Source organism: Peromyscus californicus, unplaced genomic scaffold, assembly GCF_007827085.1.
Source record: "Peromyscus californicus insignis strain IS unplaced genomic scaffold, ASM782708v3 Scaffold_7__1_contigs__length_154581171, whole genome shotgun sequence".
In the NCBI taxonomy this organism is placed as follows: Eukaryota; Metazoa; Chordata; class Mammalia; order Rodentia; family Cricetidae; genus Peromyscus; species Peromyscus californicus.
In genome coordinates this window covers 93,813,205-93,835,415 of record NW_026294595.1, presented here as the reverse complement: position 1 = coordinate 93,835,415, position 22,211 = coordinate 93,813,205, and the positions used below count along the sequence as shown (strand labels likewise).

The window sequence follows — 22,211 nt, the reverse complement described above, 5'->3', positions numbered from 1 at the left end:
AGAAATGTCCATTCCAATATAATATCTTCCCTCTGCATCAAAATCCCTGTAGGGGAGTGTCTAGAGGAGAGTATGACCAGAATACAGTTAAGTTCTGGATTCACACGATCCACATGTGCCTCTTGTATTTTCTTTTCTACTAGAACCAATTTCTTCTCGGCTTCAGCTGATAATTCTCTTGGACTATTTAAGTCCTTGTCCCCTTTTAGGGTATTGGCCAAATTTACTAGTCCATCTTTGGGTATTCCAATGATGGTCTGTAAGTTGGAAATGCTTCCTGACAATTTTTGAAAATCATTAGGAGTCCACAATTGATGTCTCCTGAGTTGTACCTTTTGGGGTCTAATTTTTTGTAGATCTATCTTATATCCTAGGTAATTAATAGAATTTCCTCTTTGTATTTTTTCAGAAGCAATTTGTAGTCCCCAGCGAGGCAAAACTTTCTTTACTTTTTTAAACATGCTTTCTAAGGTATCTAACTTTGGATCAGCTAATAAGATACCATCCATATAATGGTAGATTATAGATTGTGGAAATTTTGCACGAATTATTTCCAACAGTTTTTCACAAAATATTGGCATAAGATAGGGCTATTTAACATTCCCTGTGGGAGGACCTTCCATTGATATGTCTTGACTGTCTGGGAGTCATTATAAGTAGATACTGTGAAGGCACATTTTTCTCTATCCTTTTCTTGTAGAGGTGTGGTAATGAAACAGTCCTTTAAGTCAATAACTATAATAGACCATTCTTTAGGTAACAGAGAGGTCAAGGGCATCCCATTCTGTAAGGAGCCCATAGGCTGAATTACTTTATTTATGGCTGTCAGATCTGTCAGCATTCTCCATTTACCAGATTTTTTTTTTATGACAGGATTTCTCTGTGTAGTTTTGGTGCCTGTCCTGGATCTCACTCTGTAGACCATGCTAGCCTTGAACTCACAGAGACCCACCTGGCTCTGCTCCCCCAAGTGCTGGGATTAAAGGCATACACCACTGCCCCCCAGCCAGATTTCTTTTTTTTTTTTTAATTTTTTTTTAATTATTTATTTATTATGTATAGAATGTTCTGTCTGCATGTTTGCCTGCAGGCCAGAAGAGGGCGCCAGATCTCATTACAGATGGTTGTGAGCCACCATGTGGGTGCTGGGAATTGAACTCAGGACCTCTGGAAGAACAGCCAGTGTTCTTAACCACTGAGCCATCTCTCCAACCCCCTTTTTTTGGTTTTTAAAGACAGGGTTTCTCTGTGTAGCTTTGTGCCTTTCCTGGAACTCACTTGGTAGCCCAGGCTGGCCTCGAACTCACAGAGATCCGCCTGGCTCTGCCTCCCGAGTGCTGGGATTAAAGGCGTGCGCCACCACCGCCCGGCCCAGATTTCTTTTTAATAACAAATACAGGACAATTCCAGGGGCTGGTAGATTCTTCAATATGTTGAGCCTTTAACTTCTGCTGAACCAGGTCTTCTAAAGCTTGTAGTTCTCTTGTGTCATAGGCCATTGTCCAACCCAGATAGGTTCATCAGTTAGACATTTTAAAGGTAGGGCCATTGGTACTTCTGAGAATTCAATGGCAGTTGTGCTCTGTTTGTATACAGCCTAAATGGTTGGTGGCTGTTTCTTATAGTATCTTATAATATTATTTCCAGAAACATGAATTGGTCTATTTTCCACTTCTGAGATTGGAGAAATTTTAATCTGGGTATTCCATTGCTGTAACAGATCTCTGCCCCAAAGATTCACTGCTACATCTACATATGGCTTCAGCCTTCCTCTTTGTCCTTCTGGCCCTATCCATTCAACCCATCTAGAACTTTGTTTTACCTGAAATAGGGTTCCAATCCCTACCTCTTGAAGAGGCCAATTCAGATGCCATGATTTTGGTGTAATTATAGTCACATCCACACCTGTGTCCACCAGTCCTTTCAGGACAATGTTGTTAATTCACATTCTAAGCTTTGGTCTTTGTTCATTTATGGAAGTCTGCCAAAATATTCATTTTATGGTGTTTTTTGTAATTTTTGATCCGTCTATCAAAGTTGTTCTATCATCCAGTGCAGTGTCATTCTTTACATTAGGCACTGGGTCATTTAATTGTCCTGGGAAAGAATTTCCTACGCAGTGGCTGGAAATGTTTGGACCATGTTTGATTTGAGAGCCTGAGAAAGGCCCCCCAAGGCATTTTCCACTGGTAAAGGGTTGCATCATATGTCCCTTGTTGATCTGCATTCATTGGTCCAATGTCAGCCTTTGCCACATCTGCATAATCCAGTAGATTGGGGTCTCCTGTTTGGGTTATTTCTAGAAGAAGCATTACTTCTTGGAGCACCTGTGTACAATTTCTTCTTATATGACCTGGTGTACCACAGTTAAAATGTTTGTTACCTTGATGCCTCCTTCCACCTTTGGAAATCGCCTCCCCTATCCAAGCCTCATTACCATAGTTAAGAGACTCAGCACCATTTGTATGTTGAATCCATTCCTCCAAAGGTGCTGACCTGACCTTTAAAGGTGTAAGTATTCTTTTGCATTCTGTATTAGCATTATCAAAAGCCAAAGATTGAGTTAATACTTATCTTAATTCTTGTTGTGATGCTGTCTTGTTTATAGTCTTGGTCAGTCTTTGTAAAAAAAAAAAAAAATCAGTAAATGGTTCTTTTGACCCCTGGAAGACCTTCATATATAGCTCAGTTGGTTTCCCTGTTTCTGAAATTTTTTCACAAGCATTTAAAGCTGCTATACAGCATAGAGAATGTATGCTCATCAAAGGTACCTTCTACATTTATATCAGCAAAATGGCTCTCACCAAGAATTTGATCTTCGGAGATCTCAAAACCTCCAATTTTACCTTGCTGCTCAAGGGCCTTTGCTTCTCTCGACCAGCTTTTCCATTGTAACTGCTAGCTATATTCTAACACAGTTGAAATTAACTGATTCCAGTTATCTGGTATAATTCTATTTCTAGAAGACCATGTATTTTACAACTGTTTTACATATGTTGAATGTATGCCATAGGTAAGTACAGCCTCCCCAATGTGTTTTAAATCCCTCATATGAATAGGTTGCTAGATATATTCTATATAATCTTCAGGATGTGTATCATCTGCTGGCTTCTCATGGATGGTGACAGGATAAGCCATTTTATAAGAGCCACCTGGCAATGTTATTTCTTTTTTTTTGGTTTTTCGAGACAGGGTTTCTCTGTGTAGCTTTGCTCCTTTCCTGGAACTCACTTGGTAGCCCAGGCTGGCCTCGAACTCACAGGGATCCATCTGGCTCTGCCTCCCGAGTGCTGGGACAAAAGGCGTGCGCCACCACCGCCCGGCGCGATGTTATTTCTTGTGTGTGTTTGAACCTCCTCTGTTGTAAAGGATTCTAGAGATTTCATGGACTCATACAATTTTTTATGTTCATCTGAAACATATGATTTCCACAACTATTCTATCAATTAGAGATGATCTTTCCTCCTTAGAAATAATCTGAATGGCATTAAGATTGCTCTGAAGGGTTATTGTTTTGTACATTAAGTATTCATATTTATTATCACCACCTCCTTTGGGCCCTATAGCCCAAGGTCATGGGTGGAGCAAATACCACTACATACCAATACATACATACATATATACACATATGCATGTATATTGGCTGTCCTGTAACTTATTCTGTAGACCAGGCTGGCCTTGAACTCAGAGATCTACCTGTCTATGCCTCCCAAGTATTAGGATAAAAGGCATGTGCCACCGCCACATGGCACTGTGTATATGTATTTTAATAGTCTTCTGTCACTCAAGAACTCACTTAGATTGTCCATTATTGTTTTCCTTTTTTTCCCCTGGAACTACTGGGGTTGAACCTAGAGCCTCCTATATCCTAGATAAGCACTCTTTCACCGAGATATCCCCCTGAGTCTTTAGAATAACCATTCTTCTATTATTTATTTTAAAAAAGACCGGTGGGTATTTTGGGAGATGGACCAAGGGTTAAGAGTTCTTACTATTCTTGCAGAGGAACCTGTTAATTTTCAACATCCCCATGGCAGCTCACAGCTGCTTGTAACTTTAATTCCATGGGGTCCAGTGCCCACTTCTGACCTTGGAAGATACCAGGCACACATGTGGTGCACAGACATACATGAGGCAGAACATCCATACACATAATATTTTAAAAATTAAAAAAAATAAAATTAAAAATAGCTGGGCAGTGGTGTCACCTTTAATCCCAGTACTCTGGAGGCAAAGGCAGGTGAATCTCTGAGTTCAAGGCCAGCCTGATCTATGCAGTGAGTTCCAGGACAGCCAGGGCTACACAGAGAAACCCTGTCTCCAAAAAACAAAAAACATTTTTTTTTTTAATTTATACGTATCAAGGGGCAGGGCAGAGCAGTATATGAATGTGCCACAGCATGTATAGAGGTCATCGGACAACTTGCAGGTGTCAGTCTCTCCTTTTATCTTGTGTGTCCCACGGATTGAGCTCAGGTTCTCAGGGTTGGCAGTAACTCTAGCAACTCAGCCATCTTACCTCTCTTCAGTAATGTTTTTCTAAAGTCTTCTCAATTTCTATATCCCTGTCTTCAGTATGGATGGCCCCCCACAAGGAGACGTTCTCAAGAGAGTCAGGGAGTGATAAAGATGTATCTAGTTTTTTATGTCAATATCATATTAAGGGCTGGGGTGACTGTTCAGTTGTTAGACCTGAATTTTACACTTAGAACTCACAACTTTCAAAAGCCAAATATAGTAGCATGTGCTTGTAATCCCAGAAGTGGAGAAGCAGAGACAGGCAGGTCCTGGGACTCACTGGCTAGCTAGTCTACCCTAGTGGCCAGTAAGAGACCCTGTCTTAAAAAAAAATCCAGGCAGTAGTGGTGCACACCTTAATCCCAGCACTTGGGAGACAGAGGCAAGTGGATATCTGTGATTTTGAGGCCAGCCTGGGCTACAGAGTGAGTTCCAGGACAGCCAGGACACAGAAAAACCTTGTCTCAAAAAAACTAACAAATAAAACAAAAAAGCATCTGGGCCAGCAAGATTGCTTGCTACCAAGATTGCCAAACTGAGTTTGATCCCCAGCTCCACATGGTGAAAGAAGAAAACCAACCCTGACAAGTCACCCCAACCTCGTGTCCTGTGTCACATATGCCCGCTTACCCATTCCACACAAGAATAACTAAAAATAAATGTAAATAAGGTGCTGATGCCTGATGTTGTCTTCTGGCCTTCATGCACATGCGCGCGCGCACACACACACACACACACACACACACACACACACACACACACACAATATTTGGTGTTCAGGGAAGGGGTTCCCAAGGCCTACCCCTGTTTGTTAGCAGTTGTTAAGTTCTGGAAGGGAGAGTGACTTTTTTTTTCTTTTTTTTGTTTTTTTAGAGACAGGGTTTCTCTGTGTAGCTTTGCGCCTTTCCTGGAACTCACTTTGGAGACCAGGCTGGCCTCGAACTCACAGACATCTGCCTGTCTCTGCCTCCCGAGTGCTGGGATTAAAGGCGTGCGCCACCACCGCCCGGCTGACTTTTTTTTTTTATAATTTTATTATTATTATTTTATTTATGTGCATTGGTGTTTTGTCTGCATGAGGATGTTGGGTACCCTGGAACTGGAGTTACAAACAGCTGTGAGCTGCCATGTGATTGCTGGGAACTGAACCCGGGTCCTCTAGGAAGAGCAGCCAGTACTCTTAACCACTGAGCCATCTCTCCAGCACCAAAAGTGCACGGTGTTTTTGTTTTTGTTTTAATTTTCTGGAGCAGAGGACCAAACCCAGGGCCTTGTGCCTGCTAGGCAAGCGCTCTACCACTGAGCTAAATCTCTAACCCCGACTTTTCTTTAAGAGTGGGGCCAATGGAAGGTTGTCCCTTCCCCAGTGGATGACTCCATGTTCTAGTGTAGATGTGCAGTGCTAATTTGATTCAATGGATTAAAAAAATTAAAATAAGAGGACATAAAGTTGTGAAGGAGATGTGATGGGTTTTGGGGGAGTTGGAGGTAAGGAGTAAGGGGTAAATATGATCAATATATATTGCATGCATGTATGAATTTTGAAAGAATAAAGAGTAAATATCATAAGCGATAGAAATGAATACATATATTTATCATGCTTACTGTATCTTAAAAGAAAAAGAAAAAATCCATCAAGCTTTCCTGCTTGGCATAGCAAGTTTACCTGTTTACTCTTTTCTTTCCTTCTGAAAATCCTAGTAATTGTATCTTTCATCATATTTGTTGCAGTATCAGTATCAAAGATACCAATATCAAATCAGAGATATCCAGAATTTCACCTATATTAAGCAAGCACCCTACCACAGAGCCACAACCCTAAGTCCCATTGTATCATTTGAATGACTGCTGCCAGCTTAACAGTGAGGATGCTCCCCATTTTCATCTGTGTCCTGTGCTTTTGGTCCTCAGATCCCTACTGTGGTCTTTCCTCATTTCATGGTATTATCTGTTGTAGGTGGCCACAAACAGCCGAGTTTACTTGTTTGATATTTTCCTTCTGGGAATTCGTGCTTTCAACAATGGACTTCAGATGATTTTGGAAGATAAGAGAATCCTGAAGGTGGGCATTAGAAGCTGATTCCTGTAGTGATGAGGTTAGGGTAGGTCCTAATGACTCCCTGTCTTCTGACTCCGCAGGTTATCCATGATTGTCGATGGCTTTCAGATTGCCTGTCTCATCAGTATGGAATCATGCTGAACAATGTCTTTGACACACAGGTATGAAGGGATGCTGGAGAAAATCCAGCACACATGGATCCTAGTTTAAGATTCGCTGTCTAAAAAATGATTGTGCCAAGTGTAGTGGTACATGTCTCTGCTCCCAGTATTTGAGAAGCAGAGGCAGGTGGCTCTCTGTGAGTTGAAGGCCAGCTTGGTCTACATAAAGAGCTCCACATCATCCAGTGCTACACAGGGAGAACCTTAAAAAATAAAAGATCGAGCCTGTTTTTCCTGGTGGCCATTCCTGCCCATTTCTTCCATAAATTATGTCTATAACTTGTGAGAACCATAAAAATTGTATAGAAAGTGACTTAGAATCACTTAGGAGGAAGTCTTCTCTTTTTACTCTAGAATTGTAAAAGTAAGAAGGAAGCTGGGTATGCCATGACATTCAGAAACTTCAGAAATTTGAAGGTCATTCAGAAGTCTGATGTGGAGACTTAATATGAAGTGAAAAAGAGCATCTCACCTTTATCATGTGTTTACCTCAGGGGTGTGGGTTGTTGAGACTATTACACCCCTTTTAAAAAACCCTATTTATGGGGCTATCAGGATGGCTTAGTAGTTAAGAGCACTTGTTGCTATTGCAGAAGACTCTAGTTTTGTTCCGGTACCCACTTATCCATCAGTAACTCTGGTTCCAGGGGAACTGATGCCCTCTTCTGACCTCCACAGACACCAAGTGTACATATGGTACACCCACATGCAAGCAGGCGAACACACATATAAGACAAAGTAAATAACTTATTTCTTAAAAATGAAAAAAACCTACCTGGCTCAAAATAATAACTTGATAAGATTTGAATGGACTCTTGCAAGGGACCGGAAGGAAATGAGAAATGCCTTGCCTAGCCCATTCTTAAAACTCATTTGGTTTCGATTTGATCCTGAAAGCAGTAAAACCACTGGTCCCAGTGTGGTTTCTCTCTTTCCCTCCTGTTCTTGCGTCTTTCCTTCCCTCCCTTCCCTTGGTCTTTCTTTTTTGTCCTTTGGTGCTGGGGATTGATTATTATTTTTGAGGATCAACTCCTAAGTTCAATTTCTTGTTTAAATATGTGACTCATTTTACTCTGTATCTACTCATGAAGTGTGTACCATTTCTTATGTTTGCAGTTCCTTTGGGCCTTCTTTTAGACTCTTTCAGTATACAGTATTGACACTGCCCTTGCGCCATGCTTACTCCCAAAGTCTCAGAGGAGTCCCCATTGTTCCCCTGAAGCCATCGTCATAAATATTGTTTTCCTTGCTCTCGAATGAACTCAAAACCTTGCATAGAAGGCAAGCATTGTTGATATAACTGATCACAAGTTTGGCCTGGCTCCCTCAGTTCATTCTCTTACAGTTCTGAAAATGAGAAGGCTCACATCACTTTTCCTGGGTAAGAGTCAGGGCGACAGCAAGATTGTTTGAGAGGTTATTGGGAGTGACTGCTCCCTTGCTTAAGAACAAAACCTTTGGACAGGGTTTCTCTGTGTAGGTCTGCTTATGCTTGCTATGCAGCCTAGTCTGCCCTCAGACTTGCAGCTATCCACCGTCTTCTGCATCCTCAGTGCTGGCATCATAGGCAGTGCTGGCATCATGGGCTTGCTCTACCAAACCCAGCACATTTAGCAGGGCTTTGATTGTTTTTGAGACGGGATTCATGTAGCCCTGACCTCAAACTCTGTAGCCAAGGATGACCCGGAACTACTGAGTTTTCACCTCTGGGCTCCACTGCGTTTCTCAGGAGCTAGAGGCCACACATGTTCATTGCTTTGTGACTCCTTTCTCCCTCTTCAGAGTATGTCATTCTGTTGATAGGAAGCAGGAAGATTCGGGGTTTCAAGACCAGTCTCAGCTACCTAGTGTTCAAGGCCAGCCTGGACCACATAAGGCCCTGTCTCAAAAACTTAAAAAAAAAAAGGAGGGGGGGATGTGTGTGTATGTATGTGTGCAATACTGGATAAATGGTTCATCAGTTAAAAATGCTTGCTGTAATGGTGAGGGTCATATTAGGGTCCCAGCACCCACATAACAAGCTGAGTGTCCCCGTGAGCACCTGTAGCGCCAGCTCTGAGGGAGGCAGAGATAGCAGGCTCACTGCAGCTTGCCGACTCCCAGCCGACTCCCAGGAAGCCACAAGCCCCAGGTTTCAGAAAAAAAAAGAGACCCTGCCTCAGAAGACTAGGCAGAGAGTGATGGAGGACACTCCCACTGTCCCCTTCTGGCCTTCACTTGCACACACAGTTGCAAACATCTGTACACACATGTACATGCAGTAACATAGACATGTACATATACATAAAGAGTATGAGAGGTGACTCAGGGGTTAAAGCACGTGCTTCTCTTGCAGAGGACATGAGTTTGATTCCTAGCAACTGCATAGTGGCTTACAGCGACCCATAATTCAAAATTCCAGAGGATCTGGTGCCCTCTTCTGGCCTCCTCAGTCTACAGGCATACACTTAGTGCTCATACATACATACATGCAGGAAAAATGCTCATACACATGAAATAAAAAGATTCATCGTAGCCGGGCGTTGGTGGCGCACGCCTTTAATCCCAGCACTCGGGAGGCAGAGCCAGGTGGATCTCTGTGAGTTCGAGGCCAGCCTGGGCTACCAAGTGAGTTCCAGGAAAGGCGCAAAGCTACACAGAGAAGCCCTGTCTCAAAAAACCAAAAAAAAAAAAAAAAAAAAAAAAAGATTCATCTTTAAAAAATTAAAAATAAGCCTCAGGCTATGAGTGGTGATTGCCTTTAACCCACTTCTTAGGAAGCAGAGGCAGGTGGATCTCTGTGAGTTTGAGGCCAGCCTGGTCTATAGAGTGAGTTCCAGGATAGTCAGGGTTACTACGTAAGATCCTATCTCTAAATAAATAATTCTTAGAAAACAAAGGTAAAAGAAAAAGTTGGAGCCGGGCATAGTGGCGCATGCCTTTAATGCCAGCACTTGAGAGGCAGAGGAAGGCAGATCTCTGTGAGGTCGAGGCCAGCCTGGTCTACAGAGTGAGTTCCAGGATAGCCGGGTCTACACAGAAAACCCTGTCTCAAAAAACCAAAAGCACTGTATAGTTTTGACAAAGAAGCCAAAACTATACAATGGAAAAAAGAAAGTATCTTCAACAAATGGTGCTGGCATAACTGGATGTCAACATGTAAAATATTACAAATAGATCCATATCTGTCACCGTGCACAGAACTCAAGTCCAAGTGTATCAAAGACCTCAACATAAATCCAGTTACACTGAACTTGATAAAAGAGAAAGTAGGAAGTACTCTTGAATGCATTGGCACAGGAGATCACTTCCTAAATATAATACCAGTAGCACAGACACTGAGTACAACAATTAATAAATGGGCCCTTTTGAAACTGAGAAGCTTTTGTAGGGCAAAAGACACAGTCAATAAGACAAAAAGACAGCCTACAGAATGGGAAAAGACCTTCACCAACCCCACATCTGACAGAGGGCTGATATCCAGAATATATAAAAAACTCAAGAAACTAGACATCAAAATACTAAACAATCCAATTAAAAAATGGGCTAAAGAGCTAAATGGAATTCTCAAAAGAAGAATCTCAAATGGCTGAAAGACATTTAAGGAAATGCTCAACATCCTTAGTCATCAGAGAAATGCAAATCAAAATGACTCCGAGATACCACCTTAGACCTGTCAGAATGGCTATGATCAAAAACACTAATGACAGTCAATGTTGGAGAGGATGGGAGCAAAGGGAACACTGCTCCACTGTTGGTGGGAATGCAAACTTGTACAACCACTGTGGAAATCAGTAATGGCGGGTTTTCAGAAAATTGGGAATCAATCTACCTCAAGACCCAGCCATATCACTCTTGGCCATATACCCAAGGAATGCTCAATCATACCACAGAGATATATGCTCAACTATGTTCATAGCAGCATTGTTTGTAATAGCCAGAAACTGGAAACAACCTAGATGCCCTTCAACTGAAGAATGGATTAAGAAAATGTGGTACATATACACAATGGAGTACTCAGCAGAGAAAAACAATGACAGCATGAAATTTGCAGGCAAATGGATGGAACTAGAAAATACCATCCTGACTGAGGTAACCCAAACCCAGAAGGACAAACATGGTATGTTCTCACTCATAAGTGGATTCTAGATATAAAGCAAAGAACAATCAGACTGCAACCCACAGATCCAGGGAGGCTATGTAGCAGGGGGGACCCTAGGATGACTGTGACTTATAATAAGTTTTGGTTTTACCCAATCACTGGGCAAACTTCAGTGAAACATTTCACTATTAGGATAAGAATTTGTACTGTATCAAGCTGATAATAAAAAATAAAAATTAAAAAAGGAAGGAGGAAATAAAGAAAAAGTAGGGCTGACGAGCTGTCTCACCAGATGACGGCGTTGGCTGCCAATCCTGAGCCCAGTTCTTACAACTCATATGATAAAAGGAGAGAAGCAACTCCCACAAGTCGTCTTGTGGCCTTCACAAGGGCCAGACAGCATGCATGTGCCCCACCCAGATGGAAAGTAAAAGCACCCTGTCATCTGCTCCTGTCACCTTCCCCTCTGCTCCACTCTGGTTCACTCTCCATCTGTGACTTTAAAAGAGCCCATGTGAAGCCGGGCGGTGGTGGCGCACGCCTTTAATCCCAGCACTCGGGAGGCAGAGGCAGGTGGATCTCTGTGAGTTCGAGGCCAGCCTGGGCTACCAAGTGAGTTCCAGGAAAGGTGCAAAGCTACGCAGAGAAACCCTGTCTCGGGAAAAAAAAAAAAGCCCATGTGAGCTGGGTATGACAACACACGCCCACGCCCACAGTTCCAACGTGGGGGAACCAAAGTGAGGGGGCCACCCTGCCAAGCCAGCCTCAGTTATGTAGTTCTAAGCCAGCTTGGGCTACATTTTAAGACCCTGTATCAGAACAAAACATTTGATTTTATTTAGGACCTACTCAAATGATTTAGAATAATTCATTTTAGGAAACTTAGAGTCTAGGAATTAAGAAATAGATTTGTTTTTTGTCGTTTTAAAGACAGGGTCTCATGTCACCCAGACTGGCCTCAAACTGAGGATGACCTTGAAGTCCCCGATTCTCTGCCTCTGCCTCCCAAACACTGGGATTACTAGCAAGCTCCACCATACCCAGCATAGGCATAGATAGATAGAGTCATTATCCAGCCTGTAGCATTTGTGATACGTGTTCATGTACATGTGGGTGCAGGCACAAAGGGCCGTGTGCACATGTGGAGGTCAGGAGACAGCCTTGGGCGTGGGTCCTTGCTTTTCCTTTTGCATCGGTCTCTTGCTGTTCACGGCTGCACACACCAGGCTAGATGGCCTGTGAGCTTGTGGGAACCCTCCTGTCTCTGCCTCCTCTCTTGACCTAGGAGCGAGCCCTGGGATTCAGATAGGAATCGGATCTGCCAAGTCTTGCTTTATGTGGATTCTAGGGATCTGATTCAGATTCTCACACATGCATGACACATGTTTTGCTCACTGAGCTGTTTCCCCAGCCCAGTGTAGCAATTCTTAATTTTATTCGTGTTCCTTACCAAGATGTTGCCAGAGTGGCTGTTAAGTAAGAAACTCAATTCTTGAGCAGCTAGTTCTGCTGCCTTTGTCCTGCCTACTGCATCCTTGGTGTATGTTATATAAACTTGCTTCTTCTCTTCTGAAGAAAAAAAATCTTAAATTCTTTTTTCCCCATTCTCCAAAAGCACCAAAGTGTAATAACAAAAAGAGAGAAGAAAATAAACAATGCAGAGCTGTGTAATCTCCTAGCTTGATTGTTTTCTTTTCAAAATAAGTTGACTGACCTGCTTTGAATTTACCTGTGGCATCCGTGGCCATGACCTCAGGGCAAATGGAATTTAAACACCTCTCCCTCTCTTTCTCTCTCTCTCTCTGTATGTTTCTGTCTCTTTCTCACCTCATGTAGTCCAGGCTGGCCTCCAATTTCCCATGTCCTAGATGATGATCCTCTTGTCTCTGCCTCCCAAGTACTGGGGTTACAGGCTTGTACCAGAAAGTCTAGTTTTTGGTGGGGTGGAGCCCAGGGCCTGGGGCATGCTAGGCAAGTATGGCACCAGCAGAGCTACATCCCAGCCCTTACAGCTAAGTCTCTCAGAGTATTTCTGACATGAGATAGTTTTCTGTGTGTTGCTTAATTTTCATTTGTTGTTGTTGTGGGGTTAATTGTTTTCTGTTTCATACATTAGGTAGCAGATGTCCTTCAGTTTTCCATGGAAACGGGTGGTTTTCTTCCGAATTGTATCAGTACTTTGCAGGAGAGTTTAATCAGACACCTTAAAGTTGCCCCTAAATATCTCTCCTTTTTAGAAGAGAGACGAAAACGTGTTCAGGTAAGTGTTAAAAGATGTGTCATTTGAACTCCTGGCGTGCTCTGCACAGGACTGTCAGCCCATGTGATGGGGAAGTGACAGCTGCCATGCAAGCCTAGGCACTGGCAGAGCCTTAGCTGTGCCAGGGAGGAGCAGTTCGTGGTTCCAAGGGGACAGAAACCAGAATCCAGATGTTTTTATTATAAGTTAAAAAGTACTCTGAGCGCTGGAGAGATGGCTCAGAGGTTAAGAGCATTGGAGCTCTTCTAGAGGTCCTGAGTTCAATTCCCAGCAACCACATGGTGGCTCACAACCATCTGTAATGAGATCTGGTGCCCTCTTCTGGCCTTCAGGGACACATGCAGATAGAATACTGTATATATAATAAATAAATAAATTTAAAAAGAAAAGAAAGGCCGGGTGATGGTGGCGCACACCTTTAATCCCAGCACTTGGGAGGCAGAGCCAGGTGGATCTCTGTGAGTTCGAGGCTAGCCTGGTCTACAGAGCGAGATCCAGGACAGGCACCAAAACTACACAGAGAAACCCTGTCTCAAAAAACCAAAAAAAAAAAGTACTCTGAAATAAATTTTCAAGTTGGGATGGGTAAGCTTTTACAGAAATTTGAATTAAGACATTGGAACCAAAATCATCTTAGTTGTTTTTCCCAAAGCTATATAAATTTTCTTTAGTGCATGTCTTAGTTAGGGTACTGTTGCTGTGAAGAGACACCATGGCCACATGACCACAGCAGCTCTTATAAAGGAAAACATGTAATGGGGTGGCTTATATTTTCAGAGGTTTAGTCCATTATCATCATGGCGGGACATGGCAGCATGCACACAGGCATGGTGCTGCAGAAGTAGCTGAGAGTCCTACATCTTGCAGGCAACAGGAAGTGAACTGAGACACTGGGCATGGCTTGAGCATATATAAGACCTCAAAGCCAGCCTCCACAGTGACACACTTCCTCCAACAAGATCACATCTACTCCAACAAGGTCACACCTCCTAATGGTGCCACTCCCTTTGAGGGACCATTTTCTTTCAAACCACATTCCACTTCCTGGCCCCCGAAGGCTTGTAGCCATATCATAATGCAAAAATGCATTTAGTCCAACTACAAAAGTCCCCATAGTCTAAAAAGTCTTAAGTTCAAAGTCTCTTCTGAGATTCATGCAGTCTCTTAACTATAATCCCCTATAAAATAAAAATAAAAAAGCAGATCACGTACTTTCAACATAAAATGACACGGGATATACATTACCATTCCAAAATGCAGAGAAGGGAGCATAGTGTGGAAATACTGGACCAGAGCAAGACCAAAAACCAGCTGAGCAAACTCCAAACTCTGCATTTCCATGTATGATGCCAAAATGCTCTTCAGATCTCCACCTCCAGCTTTGTGAACTGCAACGCTCGTCTTCCTCTTGGGCTGTTTCCCCTCCCTGTTAGCAGTTCTTCTCTACAGGTATCCCATGGCTCTGGCATCTCCAACATCTTGGGGTCTCCAAGGCAATCCAGGCTCCACCTTCACAGCTTTGTGCAATGGCTCCTCTAGGCCTCCATTCAGGGACACCCCGATATATACCTGGCCTCAGCAGCATTCCTTAGTCACAGAGGGAGATTCCATAATGCCTTTCTTCTATCCTTGAAGCTAGAACCACGTGGCCAAAGCTGCCAAGTTCTGCTGCTTACTGGGGCTGGAACATGGCCCTTTTGTTCAATTACATCTTCACCAGCTTTCTGTTTTCCGATAGTTTCCTTCACTGCCTAAGCTTGGCTGTTCTGGAACTTGCTTTATAGACCACCTCAAACTCAGAGATCTGCCAGCCTCTGCCTTTTAAGTGCTGGGATTAAAGGTGTGTGCCATCACACCTGGCTCCAATTTTTTCTTTAATTTCTTTTCACAAATTGGAAATTTAGCTGGGTGGAATCTTGCTCTGAGATCACCACTCCCTTTATTACATTTCTTAATCCAGTTATTTCCTTGAACACAGGATTTAGTTCCATTCCACTTTCTGATGCTCTTTTTCTCCTCAAATATTTTCCTGTGCTCACCTTGCTCCTTTTCATTATAAATCTTCATTGGACTTAACACTAGTAACCATAAAATAGAGTCTATACTAGGCTGTTTTGAGATTACCTCTGCCAAGGGAATTAATCTAAAACTCTTCACTTTAACCTCAGGCAAACTTTTCGTACAAAGGCAAAAAGCAGCCACATTCTTTATCAAAATATCCTGAGAATAGTTTCTAGGCAACATACTAAAATTCTTCTCCTCTGAAACCTCTTGAGCCAGCCTCCCACAGTTCAGATCACTCTTAGCACCACAGTCTTCCATGCTCCTACTAGCATGGCCCATTAAGCAGCACATAAAGCATCCCACTGCTTCCCTAAGCCAAACTCCCAGAGTCCAAATTCCTCTAAACAAAAGCATGGTCAGGCCTTTCGCAGCAATACCCCAGTTCCTGGTACCAACATCTGTCTTAGGGTGTCTCTATTGGTATAAAGAGACACCATGACCACATGACCACCGCAATTCTTAAAAAAGGAAAAAGTAATGCGATGGCTTACATTTTCAGAGAATTAGTCCATTATCAGCATTCAGGCAGCCATGGTGCTGGAGAAGTAGCTGAAAGTCCTACATCTTGCACGCAACAGGAAGTGAACTAAGACACTGGGCATGGCTTGAGCATATGAGACCCTCAAAGCCAGCCTCCACAGTGACACACTTCCTCAAACAAGACCACAAGGCCATAGTGGCTAGTAGTGCTGCTCACGTTGGGGGCCATTTTCTTTCAAATCACCACAGTGTATAATATCCTTACATGCAAACCTGGGTTGTGAGTGTATTACCTACAAAGTTGGTCATTGCTAAAATCTAGCATTTTTCCCTTCAGTGGTGCCAGGGATTGACTCAGGACTTTGTATATGATAGGCAAGTGCTCTGTCATTGAGCTATACTATACTCCAAGCCCTCCCTCCAACTTTGTGAGCTTTTGTGGTACTGGCAATGAAACCTAGGGTCCTAGACATAGTAGGCAAGCTGTATGGCTGGCTTGCATCCTCAAACTTTGAGCGAGAAATCCTAATGTACCAGCCTCCCTCCCAACCCTACTTTTCTCTGACTCACTTTAGGGTACCCCAGGGGTCCCAGGGTTTATCCATGTCTGGCGTGGGATATCTAAGGGAAAAAAATCTACATACACTATGTTGTTATGTCCGTTAATTTTATTCCTCTAAGACAAAATTCTATCAATACAGCAATAGCTCCACCAGGCACTAAAGGCAGGAGTAACTCTAGACATACCAAGCTCTTTATCTGTCTACTTTATTTCTCTGGGATGAAAGAAATCCTGTTTCCATAGCTTCAGTTCTGTCCAACTCCCTAGCTCATAGTCCTGCTAATGACTAACTCCTATGCTTCCAGCCTCATCTTCGTCCTCTGTATCCTCTTTCTCCATCTCTGCTACTCTCTGCTCCTGGCACTCAGAAAACTCTACCCGAGAGCTGCTTATTCTCTATGGAACCTGTCTTCCTCTCTTATCTCTCGACATGCCTTTCTGTCCATTTCTACAGAAAATGCCTGCCCTTTCTTTCCCTGGGCATGCGGTTCTCTGACTCCTCAGGAATGTTATTCTACCTCTCATCTTAATATGTAAAAACCTCTTTTGTTCTCAGTCAGTTGCTCTGGAGAGCCACTGGGCCTCCGGTTAGGAGGATGGCCTGAGCTTCATTTGCACAAGAAACAAAGCTATGCATTTCCTGCCAGCTTTTCTTTGCTTATATGACCTTATCCAGGTACTGGCTCAGCAGGGAAGTTACCTAGAAGTTTAGCCAGGTCTGAAAATATTTGGCCACACAGAAATTCAAAGTAGAAGACCCCTGGAATATTAAAGGCTGGATAGCACCAAATATTCATAATAAATGGCTTGCCTCTTGACAGTACCCTTGGCCGGTCAAGGTATAGCTTTTAATACACAGCTGAATCTCTATAATATATTCTTGTGGCTGCAAGAACTCACAGACACTGTATATATGGGGTGCATGTACCTGCTCAGAGGTTACTGACAATGAGAAAGTAGAGATTAGTAGATGACATTGGCAGTGTTTTAAATTATTTGGTTTTTGTTTTTTTTTTTTTCAAGGCAGGGTCTCACTGTGTAGCCGAGGCGACACTGTGTACCACCTGGCTTAATTTTACTTACTACTAATTAAAACTGACTGGTCAGTGGTGGTGCACACCTTTAATCCCCGCCAGAACTGTTGCACAAAGAAACCTTGTCTTGGGGGAAAATGGTTTTACTTTCTCTAGGAGAATCCAGAAGTATGGTTGACAAGGCCTCTTCCACCCGCTTTATTGAAAATCTTGGCCCTGGAAACAGCCTGCTTGCTTCCACTCCGCTTGGTACTCTTGGATGGGATGATGTCGGACCTAACCACACTGGTGGATGGATACCTAAACACCTATCGAGAAGCTTCTGCAGACCGGCTTGCAGGCACAGAGGTAAGTGCAGCTTTCTGTGGGTGTGTTGTGTATTCTCTGTCTCTTCCTCTCTCCACTGTTGGTTTGTGCGTTTGCAGTGGTGGGGATCAAACAGAAGACCTCATACATTCTCAGCAAACCCCCGACTAATGAACTACATGCACAGCCCTTTCTAAATTTTTGTTTTAAGAGAAGGTCTGACCAAGTTGTCTAAGATGGCCTTGATCTCTGTCCTGCCTCCTTCTGGAGCAGCTGGGATTACAGTCTTGGGACGCCAGATTTGACTGTGACACCTACTCTTCACAAATACAGCAACTTTCATGGGATAGCCTTGTGCTCAACCCTCTTTTTCTCCAACAAGGACTGATGTGTCCCCGGCTTTCCTCAAACGTGCTATGTAACGAGGATGACCTTGAGTTCCTGGTCCTTCTGCCTTCACCTGGGCAGTGCTGGGCTGCAGGCATGTGCCACTATGCCCTGTTTTTGTAATGATACATATCAAACTCAGGGCTTCACTCATGCTAGACAAGTATCCTGCCAACTGAGCTACAACCTAGATCCCCTTTTTTGTCTTTAAAAAAAAAAAAAATATATATATATATATATATATATAGAGAGAGAGAGAGAGAGTGTGTGTGTGTGTGTGTGTGTGTGTGTGTGTGTGTGCGTGCGCGCGCGCACGCTGCTGCGTGGGAGGGAGTATGGATGGAGACCGGCAGGGACACCAGATCTCCAGAAACGAGTTACAGATAGTTGTGAGCCATCATGTGGGTGCTGGGAACCAAACCTGGGTCCTCCAGAAGAGCAACAGTTTCTCTTAACCAATGAGTCTTTTCTCTACCTCCTTGTTTTGTTTTTTCAACAAAGTGTTATGTATCCAGGATTGACCTTGAACTTACTATATATCTAAGGATGATCTTGAACTCCTGATTCTCCTGCTTCCACCTCTCAAGAGCTAGGATTACAAGCATGTGCCACCATGTTGAGATTGATACATTGTGTATGTGTGTGTCTGTGTCATGTGCATGCATGTCTGTGTGGTGTATACATGTTTGTAACCCATATGTGGAGTGCTAGACTGTGCTTGAGTTTATGGAGAACAGAGATCAACGTGTATTTTCTGCTGTTTTTTACTTTTTCCACCCCTGCCCCCTTTAGTTTTTCAAGACAGGGTTTCTCTGGGTAGCCCTGGCTGTCCTGAAACTCGCTCTGTAGACCAGGCTGGCCTCAAACTCACAGAGATCTGCCTGCCTCTGCCTCCCGAGTACTAGGATTAAAGGCGTCCTCCACTACTGCCAGGCTCAGACAGATTTTTTTTTTTTAATTAAAAATAAGAGGATAGTAGAGCTGGGTGTGTAACTCATTTGGTAGAGTGCTTGCCTAGTACGCATAAAGTCCTGAGTTTGATCTCTACAACCACATAAACTGGGCATGGTGGCTCATACCTGTAATCCCAGCACACAGGAAGATCAGAATTTTAAGGTCATCTGGAACTACATAGTGAATTCTATGCCAGCCTGAGCTACATGAGACCCTGTCTTAAAACAAACAGCAGCAAATTCCCCCCAAATATGTGAATATACCATAGCAGTAGTACATACTTGTAATTCTAGTCCTTAGGAGAATAAGGTCAGATTATGGTGAATTCCAGGCAACTATGGGTTACATAGGAAGTGCAAGGTTATTTTGAGCTACATGGTGAGACCCTGCCCCCAAAAGATACTGAAAAAATATGTAAAACTATGTTACCATATGGGTAGAATAATTTTAGAAAGTTATAAAAATTCATGCTTGAGGGGGTTGACATGTAATCTAGGACTTGGGATCACTGGTAGAGTACTAGTCTACCTTATCATAAAGCCTGAGTGGAATCCCAGTTACCACACACATCCAGTGTCATCCAATGCAGACAAACATTTACTAAGTCAGGCGCATGAGCACACACACATACCCCTGAGATCATGTGTACACTGACTGTACCTGGGTATTAAAGCTTTTCAGAGGGTGCACTTTCTAAGCCAACTTAAGCCAGGCTGGGAAACATATTTCCTGTATTTACACACACATACACACACACACACACACACACACACACACACACACACACACACACACACACAAATATTTAATTTTCTTAAATACTTAAATTACTCAAAACAATACAATCAAAATTTTAAAGTAGTATTATATTGGAAACACTAGAGGGCACTACAGGAACACATTTGGATAAACTCACGTGCCTGTTCTCCTCAGGGGTGATTGGGACCATGTTTGCAAACCTGTGCTTGTTTGCTTTCCCAGCCTGAGTGTATGGAGCTGCCAGAGGAGCTTCTTCAACTCAAGGACTTCCAGAAGCAGCGCCGGGAGCGAGCTGCGAAGGAGTACAGAATGAATGCGCAGGGCCTCCTCATAAGGACGGTGCTGCATCCAAAGACACCAGCCGGTCGCACACCAGGGAAAGAGGGCCCAGCCGGAGGCTTTTTAGTTTGTAAAACTTCGGACGTAGACAAAGCTCCACACTTTCTATGTCACAGATCTTATAAGGATGAGAATTTTTTGGATAGAGACTCTAAAGAAACCACAGCAAATTCTCAAATTCTGCCTCCCATGAAGGAAGACGAAGCCAGTGAGGATTCTGAGAACAAACCAATGTGTTGGGAGTCAAGGGGGCCAGAAGACCTGAGAACCCAGAAGGCTCGCTCCCTGACTCCCACGCATGCGTTTCAGTCACATTTTTCTTTGAAGGAGGAGATAGAACAGTTGCTGATGGTGGAAAATAAGGGAGCTTTGAGAAGCCCAAATCAAGACTCTTTGGTGTCTCCTTCTCTTCCCCCAGAAAGCTGGGGGGCACCAAGTGACACCTTCCCTCTTCCTGAGAACGCTCTGATTTCTACACTTCCACCCTGCCCAGCGCTGGAGAAGACAGATTCATGGATAAGTCCATCTCCAAATCTGTTTTAGGATTTACGGTTGGCTGCTGGAGTCCATGAAGGGGACTCATCTACCCTGCCAACAGGGTCCATGTATTTCTCCTGGGGTAGGTAGGGTGGTTAGGTCTCAGCCACAGGGCTTCTGGGAAAATGATGGCCTTCAGTTAGTGCTTCTTCTCGGTGTCTGGATTAGGATGGAAGGAATAAGTGAAATAATGGACCAAGTCAAACTTCTGATATGCAGAAATATTCCCAGTAGCCTGAGTAATCACTTCTCATAATTTAGGTTTCAAGGATTTGAAGAATTGAAAAATGCTTGTGCTCAGTATCTGGAAGAATCTAGTTTAGGAATATTGTGGGCAGCTCCTGTGGATGGTAGAACTGGTGCAGCCTGCACAGGCCATGGGTTCAGTCTGCAGCATCACCAAAAAACAAGCTGTATTTTTATGTTTGTTTGGGTTTGGGTTATTTTTTGGCCTTTAGAATGAAGTAAATCTAAAAACCCTTATTTATAGGTTAAAAAATGTTTCTCATCCAACTTCACCAGTACTTTTCTCCTTAAGATATTACTTGAATTGTGAATTTTTGTCTATTGTATTCTAGCCTGAGAATAAGTAATGTCATTATAGGTTTCAGTCTCAATCTTCTTTATATCTCATTAACCTTAAGGTTTTGTCCACTTTCCTAACAAAGCAGAGGTGCTGGCTTCTTTGTTATCCCTTTTGTGGAAATGTAAAGTTTGAGTCCATTGTATTTGCCTAGAGCTGTTACATTTTCTCAGAGTAAAAGAAAGACAGCTCGAAAAAGGGTCTTTTGTGTTGAGTGCTCAGAAATCACTCTTACTCTTTTGTGTAAAACAACCAATAAACCTGCTTTTGCATCAGATCATCTCTCTTTTTCCCTTTTTGTGTGAGATTGTGGAAATTTTAGAGTAATATCTAAATTCCTAGGTCTGGAGTCTTGTTTAGAAATCCATATTCTAGCTAGACACAGTGGTGCACACCTTTGATCCCAGCCTTTGGGAAGTTAGGAAGGAGGGTAGCCGTTGGAGGCCAGCCTAGGTTTCATGGGAAGACCATGCTTCATTAATTTTTAAAATCTGCCTACCACCTGTTACAGGACTGTTACTGCACCTTGAAGATGCAGGGATAGTCCAGGAACAGCAACGACAACCAGTTGTTTTATGAGTGTCACTGAAGGAATTAGTGTTCCCTCTCAGATTCCAGACCCAAAGCAGGGTGTAGCGGCCCAACTCTGTAATCCTAGCACTTAGGAGGAAGAAGCAGGGGGATCCAAAATTCAAGATCATTCTCAGCTCTGTAGTGAGTTCAAAGCCTGCCTGGGCAAAGGAAACCCGTCTCAGCAACAAAACAAACTAAATGAAATGCTCTTAAATGAAAAAGAACTTTTAGGGCTGGAGAGATGGATCAGTGGTTAAGAGCACTGGCAGCTCTTCCAGAGATTCTGAGTTAATTCCCAGCAACCACATGGTGGCTCACAACTATTTATAATACAATCTGATGCCCTTTTCTGACATATAGTTATACATGCAGTGCACTCATACATAAAATAAAAATGAATAACATTTTAAAAAAGGAAAAGAACTTTTAAATGAAAGTTTTAAGTTTTTTATTTGTTTTTCTTTTATGTGCACGAGTGTTTTGCCTGTATGTATGTCTGTGCGCCATGTATGCTCAGAAGCCAGAGGAGGGTGTTGGATCCCAGCCCTAAACAA

The 22,211-nt window shown here is 43.0% G+C and overlaps 1 protein-coding gene across 10 annotated transcripts in view; it reads left to right on the top strand.

The window, feature by feature from the left end:
• Exd1 (exonuclease 3'-5' domain containing 1) overlaps positions 1-21,361 on the top strand; it is a 45,953-nt gene extending 24,592 nt beyond the window's left edge. For 9 of the 10 annotated variants that reach the window (XM_052726489.1, XM_052726487.1, XM_052726485.1 and 6 more), the window contains 5 exons: positions 6,476-6,580; positions 6,658-6,738; positions 12,936-13,079; positions 17,376-17,567; positions 19,848-21,361. In XM_052726489.1, the coding sequence (XP_052582449.1) occupies positions 6,476-6,580; positions 6,658-6,738; positions 12,936-13,079; positions 17,376-17,567; positions 19,848-20,507 (1,182 nt within the window). In that variant the 3' untranslated portion in view covers positions 20,508-21,361. The remainder of the gene's footprint in view (positions 1-6,475; positions 6,581-6,657; positions 6,739-12,935; positions 13,080-17,375; positions 17,568-19,847) is intronic. The other variant, XM_052726491.1, reaches the window with a different exon arrangement.
• The last annotated feature ends 850 nt before the right edge of the window (positions 21,362-22,211 follow it).